This window comes from Nuphar pumila, chromosome 2 (genome assembly GCF_984573655.1).
Source record: "Nuphar pumila chromosome 2, dmNupPumi1.hap1.1, whole genome shotgun sequence".
Lineage (NCBI taxonomy): Eukaryota > Viridiplantae > Streptophyta > Magnoliopsida > Nymphaeales > Nymphaeaceae > Nuphar > Nuphar pumila.
The window spans coordinates 49563449-49578751 of record NC_143250.1 but is presented as its reverse complement, the minus strand read 5'-3'; the positions used below and the strand labels follow the sequence as shown (position 1 = coordinate 49578751).

General features: G+C 35.0%; 1 protein-coding gene across 1 annotated transcript; it reads left to right on the top strand.

Moving 5' to 3' along the window:
* Positions 1 to 7627: 7627 nt before the first annotated feature.
* Positions 7628 to 14018, top strand: PANC (pantoate-beta-alanine ligase). Its single transcript, XM_089997626.1, has 4 exons — positions 7628 to 8307; positions 9759 to 9872; positions 11553 to 11684; positions 13584 to 14018. Exons 1-4 carry the CDS (start codon positions 7726 to 7728, stop codon positions 13695 to 13697), a joined length of 942 nt encoding a protein of 313 aa, XP_089853752.1. The 5' UTR covers positions 7628 to 7725; the 3' UTR covers positions 13698 to 14018.
* Positions 14019 to 15303: the final 1285 nt, after the last annotated feature.

The window sequence follows — 15303 nt, the reverse complement described above, 5'->3', positions numbered from 1 at the left end:
TACGTGGCAAGGATGGATTTGTCTTTAGCTAATAACTCAGGGACCAATATGAAAAAAATCCTTTTTCATTGAAATAAAATTAAAATGTAATAAAATATTACAAATAAGTGTCACCAGGGACACTGCCAAAATGGAGTGTCCCTATGACATAATACTAAGATTTGGCCTTGCAGCAAACAAACCCTTAGTTGTTTTTTTTTGAATGACAAGCTGGGGTTAGACAGATCCCTACCAGTTGCTTGTCTGGTAGGTGCAGCTTGCACTAGACCTTGTGTTGGGAGGTTGCAGGTTCAAGAGAACCCCTGGTTATTAACAAAAAACTGGCTAATATTTCAATTACTACATTTGGCCGGCTGCCTGATCACCCTCCATCTGTTGTTAGATCCCTACCCTGACAGGTTCTATCTATCTCAAAGATGAAGGGTGCGCAACTGCACGCTAAAATTGTGCAATGGCATTGCACCTTATCTTCCCTCAATTTCAAATGCTTGCCAAGTGTAAAATAATGTTTTTATCCTTTTATATTGTCCAATAATTTCATTTCTGATTTTTTATTAAAGAAATGAATAATGAGGACATTTTAGCCCTTCAGTTTGACTAAGCAAAAGCCAACTTCATCATTTTAGAACCAAGCACGTTTTTGAAACATAAATGAAAAAACACCCACCTAAAAATGTAATAATAAAAAATTGGGCCACATTTTGTAATAAAAAAAGTTAGGCTGTTCTTTGTAAATTACTCTTTTCACTTGTAAATAGCGTTAGCTTTTTGTATATATCAACCCTGGGTCGCTCACCAGATAAAGAAACTTTATCACATCCCATCATACTATCCTTTTTTTTCTGTGACAGTGGGCTCATTATTCTATTCGTATTCGTGCTTAGCCAAACCGAGCTAATTCCGTTTGAAAACATTTTATGTTATTTATAGATGGACTATATATTTGTTTAAACTACTATAAATATTTTATGTATATATTTTTCATTCATCATTTTCTTTGAATATATATATATATATATATATATATATATATATATATATATATATATATATATATATATATATACTCAAGTTGAGCCAAACACCATGTGGCTTGACTCATTTAAGCTAAATGAGCTGCTCAGCTCAAGTCACCAAATATATGAATCAAACGTGAATGAGTTGGTGACAAGCTGAACCGAGCTAAGTCACGTTTACCAGCCCTAACCACAACACATTAATTCTACTTAATGACGTTGTTCATGTGTTTATGTGATGGCATAATATAAGGTTTTCAGTTTTAATCATAACCTCTTTCACATCTGATCCTCTCTAAACTTTTGTTTCATGTAGTCTTTCTTTGGCATAAGTTGTTCTATAATTTTGCATGATTGAATCTCTCCCTGGTTTAGTTGGTAATCTAACCATTATGCACCAACCTCCCAAACAATTTATCATTCATATTGTCCCACTGAGTACGTACTACAAGAAAAATGTGTAATGGCGATGGATGTTATCCGTCGCTAGTCCGTCGTTGTACATGTTTACGATGGATTTTGCGACAGACTAGAGACGGATATCATCCGTTGCATAACCCTAGTCGCTAAATTGCGACAAAATTTATCTGCTGTCAATCTATCGCTATGTTGCGATGGCTTAGCGACGGATCATGTACGTTGTGAATTGGGCTATATACGTAATCTTATAATCACATATTATATCCTTATGAGCTCAAAAATATTGTCTTATCAATTGATATCTCCACTAATCTGGTCTATTGATCATGTCAACATAGAACCAAAGCGGTCTTTATTACAAATAACGTAATTGGATCCATCAATGATCACGTATATTGACATAACCAAATGACATGGATCAAGTATGGATATGAAGCATAGAAATTACATGTAATATGATCAAACATGCCTATTTCCAACTGTTCCTACCTAAAAACTTTAGTGAGATCACAACATAATAAGTAAAAAATGAAACTAAAACTTTAACTTTATATCGAAGTGGTAAAAGGAACTTTATTATATCATAGAACCTCTAAATACAAACTCCCACTAAATCAGCATATCATAAAATGATAAAACACTCATTCGAGCAGTATACTCATGAAAGACCTTGGGTGACAAACCTTTAATAAGCGGATCCACAATTATGGAGTTTATGCCAATATGTTCTATCGAAATCTAATCATTTTGCACTATTTCTTTAACAACAAGAAACTTAATGTCAATATGCTTTGACTTCGAGGAACTTCTATTGTTATTGAAATATAACATTACTGAATTACTATCACAAGATAACTTTAGTTGTCCTTAACATTATCCAAAATCTACAGCCCTGCAACAAAATTATGTATCCATATCCCATAGTTGGATGCCTCATAACAAGCTACAAATTCTGTCATCATGGTGGAAGAAGTAATGAGTATCTGCTTGGCACTCCTCCAAGAAATAGCTCCCTTGGCCAAAAGAAAAATATAACCTGACATGGATCTTCGTCTGTCTTGGAATCCCGCAAAGTCAGAATCAGAATACCCAATGATCTCCAATTGATCTGACTTACTATATTTTAACATGTAACATTTTGTTCTCTGCAAATACTGCATAACCTGTTTGGCTGCTATCCAATAATCCATACCTGGGTTACTAACATATCTGCCTAACATCACAACAATATATGCTAAATTCAGACACGTACATACCCGAGCATACATAAGACTCTCCACTGTAGATGCATAGGGAATCTATTCCATAACCTTAATTTTAGACCGTTGTTTGGGGCACTGAGCAAGACTAAACATGTCTCCCTTAGCAACAGGAGTATCCCTTGGTTTGCGATTATTCATACTGATGATGCATAAAATATACATTTTATTAACATGTTTTCACTGCATAAATGCATCATCTATAGATTAAGGGCATACACTTAGGTGCATAATGACATTATAGAGCTCTGTTTCGAATTTCATCGAAATCGGAGTTAATTTGAGGAAATTAATGCATTTACAGTGTAACGGGTCAAATCTCGGAGCCGATTTAGAGGATTTGGATCCAAACATCCATTTGGACCTTGGATCTGGATCAAAACACTTAGAGAACCACCCCAGCCAACCCAATTCACATTTTCATAAAACATTTTCTGAAAACCCCCTGCAGAAAGAGGCGCCCAACAATTATTTTCTTTTTAACATTGTTTTTATAAAATTCCTAAAATAGGCAAAATCGTGAAAAGGGAGAGAACACGCCCAAACCAGTTTGTCTTTGCTTTGGTTTTCGTGCCCTACGGGCACGAATCTAACTCCAGCCCCCTTCTCAACCCTCACCTCCTTCCATCTCCATTGAAGACATGAAGAAAAGCTTGGAAATCCAAGCATTATTTTTGCCTCCCTTTCAAATCTTTTCAGTTCTTAATCTCCTTTGTTGGTTAATCACTTTGTTGTTGTGTTTTGCAGGTGCAGCAGAGGTGGGAAATACTTTTCTCGTGTGGAAGTGCGAAACACTCCAACGAGAAGGGCCGGCTCTACCTCCATCCGGTCTTCTATGCCCCCCGATCGAGAATCGGTTCATCCTTCATCTTCAGTGGATTTCCAACGTGTTGCAGCTGTAGCACATGGTTCCATGGTGTATTTCCAGCATCAACGAGGTCCTTCGTGGTGCGAAGCCAAGCAAAGTCCGCTCTTTTCTCCCCCTCAGTCGTCGGATCGCCCTAGAGGTTGGTTCTCTCATCCCTCTCTTCTAGATAGAACCTATTTCGTGTGTGAGTTATGTGGCTGTGTTTTCTGTATTTTTTGTCCAGCCTTAGCCTAGATTTGTCGTGCATAAACCAACACGTAATGTGTTTAGGTGAGTTGTTTTATTAAAAATAATCTTTTTAATTCAACGTTGGACCATTTTGGGTGTGTGCGTGTGATCAAAATATGTCTGTTGTGTGTGTTTGTGTTTCCATCATGTTTCCCCAGCAATAGTTAGGTCTGAATGTGTTTTGGTTAGTAGTAGATCATGTAGATTTGTTAATAGTTGCTGCAGTTTCTGATTTCTTCGTCGTTTAATGTGTCATTGTGCATAGCGTGTTAGGTAGTTTATGTTAATTGATTTGATTAAATTAGTTGTAGCGGTTTCTGCATAGTTTTCCCTTGATCCATTAGTTAATTAAGTTTAGCTGCTGTATAGATTCATGTAGTTATAGCTTTAGCATCGATTTAGTGTTTAAGAATTTCTGTTTGTGTTTATGAGATAGTCGATTGTCTTAGATTTCTGTGTTAACGTTTTTCTATTTTATTTAGTTAATTCCCAGCATGATTAGTTAAATTAGTTTGTGCATTTTATAGTTTGTAATTCCAGTTTTAACGTGTGTAAGGTAGTATAATTTAAGTCTTGCTTAGAATCATTAGTTGCATGTATTTTAGTTGATGTTTAGTGTAGATTTAATGTCATGTCTTGCTCACATCGTGTCTTGCTCAAATTCTTGTAGATAGTAGTTGTAGATTAATTTTTATGTCTTTGATATTAAGTTTAGTCATAAGGTATCTAGAGTAATTACAATTCTGAATTTCATTTTAGTTAAATTTATACTTAACCTAGTCTTTTTTATTTTCGTATAGAGTCTAAAATAGCTAGCTGTGTGTTTTCGGTTTTTAGTAAGTCTTTCCTACCCTTGTAGTGATTAGTAGATAATGTGATTTAACTAGATTAACATTAGAGTAATTTAGTCATTTATTTAATTTTGTATTTTAGTTAAGGGCATTGAGGTCTTTATATTTGCAAATACGTTTTTGGTAGGAGAAGATCTCTCTAAATCCGTTGATAGCTATTGAGGAAAGTTTTAATAAATGTTGTCCATCCCATTTGGCTATCAGTTATGGTTTTACATTTGGAAAATCCTTTTTGACTTTTAAAAGAGCTTCTATAAATGGTTTACATGATTTTGGTAAGCATTGAAATCATATATTCTATTTTGAATCAAGCCAAAATTGTGTACTGCATTTTAAGGAAAGGTTTTCAAATGGCTATTGCTTTTAATGAAAAAATGGAAAATCGCATGAGCTATGGGCTGGACGGTTTTAAAACTTGAAAAGTTTCCTAATGTGATATTAAGGTAAGAAAGAGAGGAGTTGGTCCCTACCAAAATCGTGTTTCTCATTTTTATTGTCCTATGCACTAATTGCCTAGTTTTATTTAGCATTAATTAGATTTTAATTATCTTAGTAAATTTTTTAATAGTATTAGCTTTTAGAAATCGTGGTTGTCTAATTTAGTTAAGTATCTTAGGTTGTCTTAATGTAGAGATTAGCATTTAGTAATTTAATTTAGTTAGAATAAAGTTAATTAAGTAGTATTTTTGAATTAGAACTAGTTAGTGAAAATCGTGTATGCTTAGGTGTTAATATTAGGTTATATTTAATTTAGGAAATAATAATTAGTTATTAGTATAATTAAGTATCCATTTAGAAGGTGGCATGGACCCATTTTAGTGTAATACCTTAAACCGCCCCTACTAACACTAACCGACCCTATATAACTCTAGTTAGGTTTAACCTTAGTTAGTAGTGCTAGTTAGTTAACTTTTACCTATAGTTAAGTAAGACCCTTAACCGCCCCTAGCTAACCTAAGTTAGTAGTCAAACCTAGTAGGTAGTTAAACCTTAGTCAAACCCAAGTTAACCCTAATCGTATCCCCTAACCTTAGTTATCAGGTTAACTATAATTAATATCTAACATTAGTTAGTTTCTAACCGTAGTTAGTTAGTGGTTAACCCTAGTTGTAATGTTAGGTTAATGTTTGTTTTAATTAAGTGTTAGAATTAACTATAGTTTAGTTAGTTAGTTAGTGAGTCTAGGTTAGATTAGATTTAACAAGTAGTTTAGATTAGAATTAATATTAGTTGTTTATGTAATCTCTTAGTTTTATTATAATTAGCTTAATTGTTGTCCTTTCTGTAGTTTAGCAATAGCTTAGGGGTAGTTTATGATTGTTATTTCATGTGATTTAATGTGTAAATGCATTAGTGGATTCAAATAGATGAATAGTGCACTAAACCAAAACCCTAATTTTTATCAGATCGTGCATTCATCATTTCATGTGAATTTTTATTGAGTTTTATGAAAATTATTTTTCTATTCTCCACATTAGCATGTTAACTGTTTGTGCTTAGTTAGCAAATTAAAGTAAGATTAGGAGCTTAGAGTTCTCTATAGTTGTGATGGTCATGTCTAATTTGTAAATAAAAACTTATTAAGTCATAGACTCACCTCCTCTCTTGGTTATAACTGTAGGTTCAAATATTGTTGCCAACATAAGGAATTACTTAGACTTAGCTACTATCGGACTTCTCAACAATAAAAGTATTATTCATCTTACATTTTTTATTTTATTCTGCATATGTAAATTTGATACTTTTATTCGGGATGATAATTATTCTTGTTGATGAATGTATGAACTTTATATGAAAAAACAAATTCTGACATAATTTTGAGGTTATTTTGATAATTTCTCTCTAAAAACTAACGTCCATAAACCCAAGCTCGAGAGGCCCCAGTTTGAGTCGTTACACCTGTCCATGATTCCGTCCTATTCATATGATCTTGGTTAATTCACATTCTCATTTCAGAATACATATAGCAACACGTTGTCCATGACTTCATTTCCTCATCCTATGGATGCAATGCTTGTTGGTCGGATTATCACCTCTGTAATTATATTGAAATTCCTCAAAAAAAAGCATCTTTTACAAATTGTCATTTTGACATGCTGCAAGCGTACCCGGATCGCAAAAACATGTGTTATAAATTGATTCTATGCCTCTGTGAATAAACATGGTATGTTTTTTCTGAAGTTATAAACTGATTCTGTGCCAAACCTGTTGGTACAAATGAAATGATCTAGAACATATGCTGTTGATCTCTTATCACAATTATCAAGCTCAGCAGTAATATTTTGAGGAGTGTGCATGATTTTCTGTCACATGGGATAGTTCTTAGTTAAAAATTTTGTGATTATGCTTTGTAGATGTTATTATCCCATTCTTGGGTAAAGATTTTTTTTCTTTTTTTATTTCATGTTACCAATTCCCTTACTAGGAGATGCAGTTAGATTGAAACTTTATTATGTTTGCTTTGTTGTGATCTTTTCTTTTTGTTTAGATACTTGATAACTGATATTTAGATTTTATGGTTTATAGATGATTGTTCCTACATATTTGATGTTTGATGTTGATGCTTAATGGTTGTTGTTTGATGTTTGATGTTTGATTTCAATTCCAATAATCATATTTAGGGTGTAATTTTAAGAAATTATTTGATTTTTTCATTTCTCCCGAGATTTTGCCGATAAAACCTCGAGAATTTTTTTGTTAAAATCTCATAAGAAATTCACAGTCGAGAGATTGCCATTTTAAACTTCTATCACTATAGTTATGGATAAAGCCAATATAATGATTTTCATAATTGCCCGTATCATATATTTCCTTAGTCTCTTTGCCTTTTCTTTGGAAAGACAAGAACCAAACGCATATTTTTCCAATCTAAATCCCTGTAAAATTATGGTTGGCCTCACTAGCACTTTCACAAATTGGCTGTTAGTAACATTTGATTACGGTGAACAATCAAAACCCAACTGCAATTTCTCCAAAAGAGAAAGTCGGTGTATAAAATAGGTTGTGTTCTGCTTGACTGCAGGCTATACCAAACTCTCTCTCTCTCTCTCTCTCTCTCTCTCTCTCTCTGGTTTTGCTTTGCCATGGGCACAGAGCCAGAGCTCATCTCCAACAACGAGGAGATGCGATCATGGTCACGACGCCGAAGGTTCAATGGTGAGACTATAGCCCTCGTCCCCACCATGGGTTACCTCCACCAAGGCCACCTCTCCCTCATAGAGGAGGCTAAAAGGTACGGAGAGGCGATCATCGTCTCAATCTATGTCAACCCGGGCCAGTTCGCCCCTGGTGAGGATTTAACGAGGTACCCATCTGATTTCGAAGGCGATCTCTGCAAACTGAGGAGGTTGGGTTGCGTCAATGCGATCTTCCATCCTCGCACTCTCTACGAAACCACCCAAAGAGTGGAGCGGAAGGAAGATGCGGAGGGTTCTGGAGAAGGTGGGTTGGGAAGGAAGGCGGTGTCTTGTTTGGAGGAGGGGAAGGTGGGGCACCAAACGTGGATCAGAGTGGAGAGACTCGAGAGGAATCTCTGCGGGAAGAGTAGGCCCGTGTTTTTCAGGGGGGTGGCCACCGTTGTTGCCAAATTGTTCAATATAGTGGAGCCTGACATTGCTGTGTTTGGGAAGAAGGATTACCAACAATGGCGCTTGATCTCTAGAATGGTATGGTTCTGCATACTATGTTCTTGCGTTGTTATTGGTTTTTTTTTTCCTCTTTTTTTCCTTTCGGTAGTGCTTTTGTGAAGTTTTTTCTTCTGTTTTGTTGGTATTGGTTTGAATTTTAAGTGTTTTATTTCTTGGTAGTGAGTTTTCTTTTGTGTCTTATGGTTTAGAACTAGAAGTTGAATTCTTTGGTGGAATACTTGGCATTATTTTCTATTGGTAGTCGTAGTTTTGTATAGGATGACTACTTCCATAATCAGATAAAATAGTTTATGTTTTTCTCTGTGTGGATTGGAATTTTTTCGAATGGTGTTGAAATGATTCCCATTGGTATCTGTAAAGTGCAATGATGTCATCGTTTTATCTATTATTATATAGTTTTTAGATCCTTTTTCAACTGTACAATTTGACTTTAAAAGTTAGAATTTTGGTCTTTTTTTTGCACGAGTATGACTGATTGCACTCGCATGGTTGGACTTTTTGCTCCTTTACATAATTTGTAAAAGTTCACCTCTTGTTACTTCAAGTTCCTATGAGTGAGATGTAGGAATTTCTTTTTGTATTAGATTTGGAGTTGTGTATCTATGTTTTCTAGTTTCACGGTTAGGTCTAGTTCCTTGTTCATGTCATTTTGTGCAGATTTGGTTTGAGCTGTTGTTGAAGCTTGCAACGGAATACTAGGCATTTAGGCATTATAGTGTGTGTGTATATGTTTTATTGGTAAATTTAACTCTAGTTGTCTATTTCCAGTAGGAGCTAATGTTAATGAAGTATTGTAAGCTTTTTGGTTTTTCCTAATCAGTGTAAGGTTAACAAAATTTACCCAAATTATGAAGAAAACAGAAAGAATTGGATTAGTTGTAGGTGGCTGGTGTTATTGTCATCGAGGAAGTTCCATTGTAAAATCTTGAAATTCCTATTGATGTAACTGGTTATGATGTTGAGGAAGTTTGCTTAAACCTCAAGTAAAATAAGAACTACATTGGCATTGAGGAGATAGGATGTGAAATAGTTCAATCTTTCACCAGATTGGGATCTGAAAAATCCTATAATTGTCATCAGTTAAGAATTGAGGAAACCCACAGTACCACAAAGTATCAAGGAGAATAAATGACTAGATCATTGTTTAAGTGGTCAGGCCATGGTTTGGTTCAATCATCATCCTGGTACTTGGCAACTCATATAGTTTGTGACAGGTTATTACACTTGCAAGGCATGAAACTGCAGCATGTATCTTTTGAATAATGCAATTATCCATTTAATTTAAAATAAATATAGTTGTCCTTATAACCCTTGGATGGGATAAAGAATGTGTTCAGCAGTAAAATCACATTTCTTTGTTTTGGAGGATAGTTGCATTCTTTTCATTTTAAGAATATGTATAAATTTCTGGATTTTCAATGCATGACTGTTTCTCAGCTGGTTAAATGATGTTTTTGATTCTTTGTTAGGTCAGGGACCTCAACTTTGCCATAAACATCATTGGTTCTGAAATAGTTCGTGATGATGATGGACTCGCTATGAGTTCACGCAATGTTCACTTACTACCTGAGGAGCGAGAGAAGGTTTTTCCTGTAACTTGAATGCAGTTTATATTCTTCTTTTACTGTATACATTTTTTAGTTCATGTAAACATCTTGTTAAGTTACTGAAATTGAAGCATGCCATGGTGGTGTTCCTACAGACTCTTCTCAACCTGGTTTGCCTTTATTGGATTCTAAACAGAAGTTATTAATGCTTTCCTTTCTTGGTTCTTTTACTCTGACTTTATCATAGATTGGTTCATTCTGAGGATCATCTTAGCTCTTATCCTGGATAGAGCATCAGTTGGTAGGACAAGGATGTATTAAGCAAATGCAAACAGAAAGAAAGTCAGAGTTTTGTGTGTCTAACACCATTGCCATCTCGCTCTTCAGTCTCTACTTTGGATATGATTTGCTTGCCTTATGACCCATCCAGCATCTTGATCTTTCTAATCAACTCTTAGACTTGGATGAGACAGGTCTGATATTCATGTAGGAGTAAAAGTTTAACTGCTTGCTTCATGGAAAAATGACAGTATTGTGGTTATTGTTTTCTTTTGGTTTGCAGTTCTGTCTTTATGAACTAAAATTTGCATTTATATTTATAACATAAGCCATGCTTCTTCTTTTTCCCATACATTGTCTGTGTTTGTGTCTTTTGCTCTTATGTTGAGCTTATGGCAGATTTCTCCAGCTCTTCTTTTTCAAGCAAAAGAATATGTACTTGTGATCCCTTAATCCTTGCATTTTGTGTGTGTGTGTGTGTGCACTGCACATGTATATATATGCATGCATGTGAAAGGTGCACTGGCATCATGGCTCCCACATACTGCCAACCCAGGTAATGGAGTCGTCCATGTGGGACTAACTTTATTTGACACAAAGGTTTACTTTCCTGATCTATCAACAATTGCTAAAAAAAACAAGAGGTTATATAACAGAAAGTATTCCAAACCTTTTCCATCCGGCGGTTCTTTTCAAAAGTCAGGGAAAATCCCTCTGGCATCTAATTAGCATGAATTGTGTGAAACTCATTGTTCCATCTGGTGTCCTTTAAAAATAAGTTGGTTCACTTCTCTCTGTCCTGGTCTGTTTGTGAGGGTATCAATAAATATCTAATCTTATAGTTCAGAACAAAAAAAATCATAATTTAATGGGTTTCTGCTAAAAGGAAATTCCTCCAAAATCTGCATAAAAAGCAAGATTTAAGATGGTACTATTGTAATTTGTAACACATGGGCCTGTGCTCTTCAACTTTTTATTTTGTCCTGAAATATTACTTTCTTGGAAAGATAGGCACTGCCAGAGATTTATCCAGTAAACACGAGCTCGTTATCAAATTTCTTTCAATGTTAAAAGAAAAAAGTGTGGGAAAACAAATGAAACTGAACTATGTTGCAATATGTCCAGTTTCTACTGCACAATCTTTTTCTGGTCAATCCAGTCCGTCTTGTGTTGAGAATCATAGAAATATTCTACTCGATATAGTTCTATTCTTGGTTATGACTTATGAATTGGTTGAGTTAGACAAATCATGAATTGAGCTTCTTGATCATAAACTAGTTTGGATTGTGGTTGGTATATACTAGAGTTTGTTTAACCTTAGCATGTAATAGATTGGCAATACAAGTTTCATAACTGTTGTTTAATGAACACCTTTTCCTGTATATTAAATGATTTTGCAATATTTAAAACCCTCTTATATCATGTTATCTTTGGTAGGCTTTATCCATTAACAGGTCTTTGTTAAAAGCTAAACTAGATGTACAAAGGGGACAAATTTCTGCTGCAGAATTGAGGGATTCTATTATTAAATCAATTAGTGAAGCTGGTGGAAAAATTGATTATGCACAGGTAAGGTGCCATCTGATATTTGATTTCCTTTTTCTCTGAAGTATGTTTTCAGTGTGCAAAATATTTAGCATGTGTACATTTATGGTAATCAGCTTCCTGAATATTGAATGTTATCTTTAAGCAAACAAACTGCATGTTCATAATTTCCATCAAGCAAGAATATTTCTTGATTATTGAATGCAGAAAACATTGTTTATTTTGCTAAGGCTGGATTGTTGACGATCTTGAGTAGACCTAAAGACCCAAAAATGATAAGATTGATCATTATGAAATTTCATATTTACATGAGGCAGTAGGAAGTGTGGGAAGATCAGCATCCTTTTCTTAAAAATTGTGCCTTGAAGCTGCAAGTAGAAAACTTAAAAGAAATTCTGAAACTCTATTAATTGATGACCTACAACTCATCACACCCTTTTTTACAGACTCATACTCGTAACAAATTGAAACTTTGTGAAGGAAAGACCTAAATTTCCTTCCTTTCTTCTAGAAACCTGTTACAACTGGTGTTTTATCTCAAACTACTAAAAACTAAAATACACCAAAACAGGACATAAAATTTTAAAATTGAGATTTTTCCCCTGAAACAATGCAAGTTTGCAATTCTAACCATCCTAAAGCATCCAACTAATTCTTTACCTTTTAAACTAACACTGAATAGTACCAAACGTTGCCATCAAAAGTTATGCCCTTTTAAGATTGCCTCCTATTTTGACTACTTTTAAGCTTGTCTTGACTTCTATGAAGGCAATGGCTATTTGTTCTGCATCACACATATAGGTTTCTCATACTGTCTTTTTATGATAGTGAATTGGTTGTTGTGAATGTTTCTGAATTGCAATGCTGTTTATACCCAAAAGTCTGGAGGATGAGTAAAATATTAGATAACGTCTGGATGACTCTACCTTTAAGTTGTAGCCATATAAGCTGGCAACCATTTCCAATTTTTTTTGTTAAATGCCTTGAAACTTGTGGAGGAAGCTTGTGGTGAATTGCTTCCTATAGTTTTTTTGTTTTAGAATGGTTGCTTCCTGAAGTCTTAGATTCTCGCATATTTGGAGCCCCAAAACTTTAGATGTGAATTTGTAGGATAAGTCCTCAAGCTTTTATATTGACGAACAGATGATCACAATTTTACTTTTCTTATTTTCCCATAACAAAAAAAGAGCTCCCAGTCGTCTTTTTTATCAATAAAAATGGTTTCTAACATTTTCATTAGTAAGCTCTTGATAATGCCTCAAGACATTGTGATGATTCTGGAAAAGTGAAAGGCCCTATGTGTTAGCAATGTAATATTGAGTGCGTTTAGCTTCAATAAAAATGAAATCCATAGGGTTCTTTTTTCAAAAGCTGAATCCTTCTTGAAATTGTATTTCTTGGTTTCTTTTTTCCTAGTTGACAAGACCTTAGAACTATATTTAAATTAATAAAACTTTAGAAGTTTGAGAGAGGAGATTTCAAGACAGCAATATCTATTCTTGGCATATTATAGAGAAGAGAATTCTCTTGAAAATTTGAGATAACTCTGATCTTGTATAATACTTCACACAATAAAGCAATTATGGCACTATGGATGCTTGGTGTGCCTACAATGAAAAGAATGTTTTGCTTGATGCTGATATTTCTGCAACATTTCAGTTTACTTTCGAACTGGATTTACTCTTTGGTAGGCTCTTGCAACGTCTACATTTCTGGAGCTCCTCTACATCTCTGGAGCTCCTATTTTGATTAGTCATTAATTAGCAAGATTCTAGCAAAGAATACATTGCTTAACTGTTCCTTGACCACTTAGAATGTTTGGTGATATCTGTTGGGAATGCCCAGAGAAGCTTGTAAGGTCTTCCCTTTAAACTGTCATCTCCCATATCTGGTTTTGTAGTGTTAAATTCTGTATTAATGCAGGTTGTAGATCAAGAAAGTCTTGAGGCAGTTGAACAAGTCTGTGGCCCTGTTGTCATTTGCGTTGCTGCTTGGTTCGGTAATGTCAGGCTAATCGACAATATTGAGATTAATTAATTGTTCTCATTTGTTGGTAGTCCGCCTATAAATACATTTTTTTGTTAGGAAATGCAACATGGTTTTCTCTTCTCCAAATTTTATTCATCTTTGTATAATCTAATTAAAGGCATAAAATCAATTTGAGTTACTTGGTACGTCAATTTACTCGGCTGTACACATTTTTAGGTGTTGCCCTCGTGAAATGACGGGCAGCTACATTCCACTGTTACATCAGTTCTTGATTTAGTATATCACTGGCATGTCCATGATTGGCATTACACTTGTCTCTGCCCAAATGTGTAAGTTTGTGCAAATAAATTAACATATTCAAATTGCTTACTGTGGAATATCCAAAACGTTTTTGTAAGTAATCAATTTCTTGATAATGAAGCACTGTGTCTGCAACCTTACAAAAAGGATCTCTCCGAGTGCTTTTAAGCCCATTCTGATAGGTCTGCAAATCTTTTCTTTTTCCTGTTCTGTTCTTTTCTTTTTCCTACTAACTGCTGCATGATCGGTCTAGGGGAACTTCGAGGGAAAATTAAATAGAATGCATTCCAAGCCGAACTAACACTAGTATCACCTTGTCTTTTGTTTTTCTTTTTCTTTATTGGTTGCTTCAACTATAACCCCAGCTCTGTTGATTGGTTTAAGGGGAAAATCAAATAGAATGCATTCTATATCGAAACATCGCCAGCACCACCTCATCCCGAAGGGATGTGTAAGCCATCAGTTCAAAACCATTAATGGACTTCCCCATGAGGTGCATGCTTGCAGCGATCATTTTTTCGCATCTGGTGGAAACGGTGATTCTCAAGTATCTTACATAGTGTAGTTGGTTGACATGAATAAATCGTTTGAAGTTAAAGCCAGCCTGGTTGAGTTTGTTAAAATCTTCTCTTGAACCTGCGTTGAGAGAAAGAAAAAATAGGAGAAAGATAACTGCAGCTGTCACGATTTCAATAATGAAATCGTGACCTAAAACTGTGCATTTATATTTACATTATAGAGGTATGGATCTGGGTCTGCTGTATCCAGACCCGATTAATAAAAAGGGTTACATGGCTCGGGTCCTCTTGTATATAATCTTTACATAGATCGGGTCGGGTCGGATCCTTTACATCTTTTTCACCCTCCTTCAAGTTGATCATGGTTTTGGACCATGAACAACTTGCTTTTAAGCATCCAAAAATGATTTTTTGTTAACCCTTTGGTAAATATGTCTGCAACGTGTCTTTCAGTACTGACAAACTCAGGCTCAATCTCTTTTTCTTCAACCCTCTGTCTCACAAAGTGTTGGTCGATCTCAATGTGCTTGGCACGACTGTGATGTACTGGATTGAATGACATGTTGATAGCACTTTGGTTGTCACATAGCAAGGTAGTGGAAGATCTTTTCTCCTACTTCAGTTAGTAGATGCTTGATCCATGTGACTTCGGCAGTAGCAACAATCATGGATCTATACTCAGCCTCAATGCTTGATCTAGCAATAGCCTTTTGTTTTTTACTACTCCAAGAGATTAAATTTCTTTCAATGAAGGCACAATATCCTGATGTAGATCTTCGTTTGTCAGGATCTCCTGCCCAGTCTGCATCACAATATACAGTAAGTTTGTATTTATC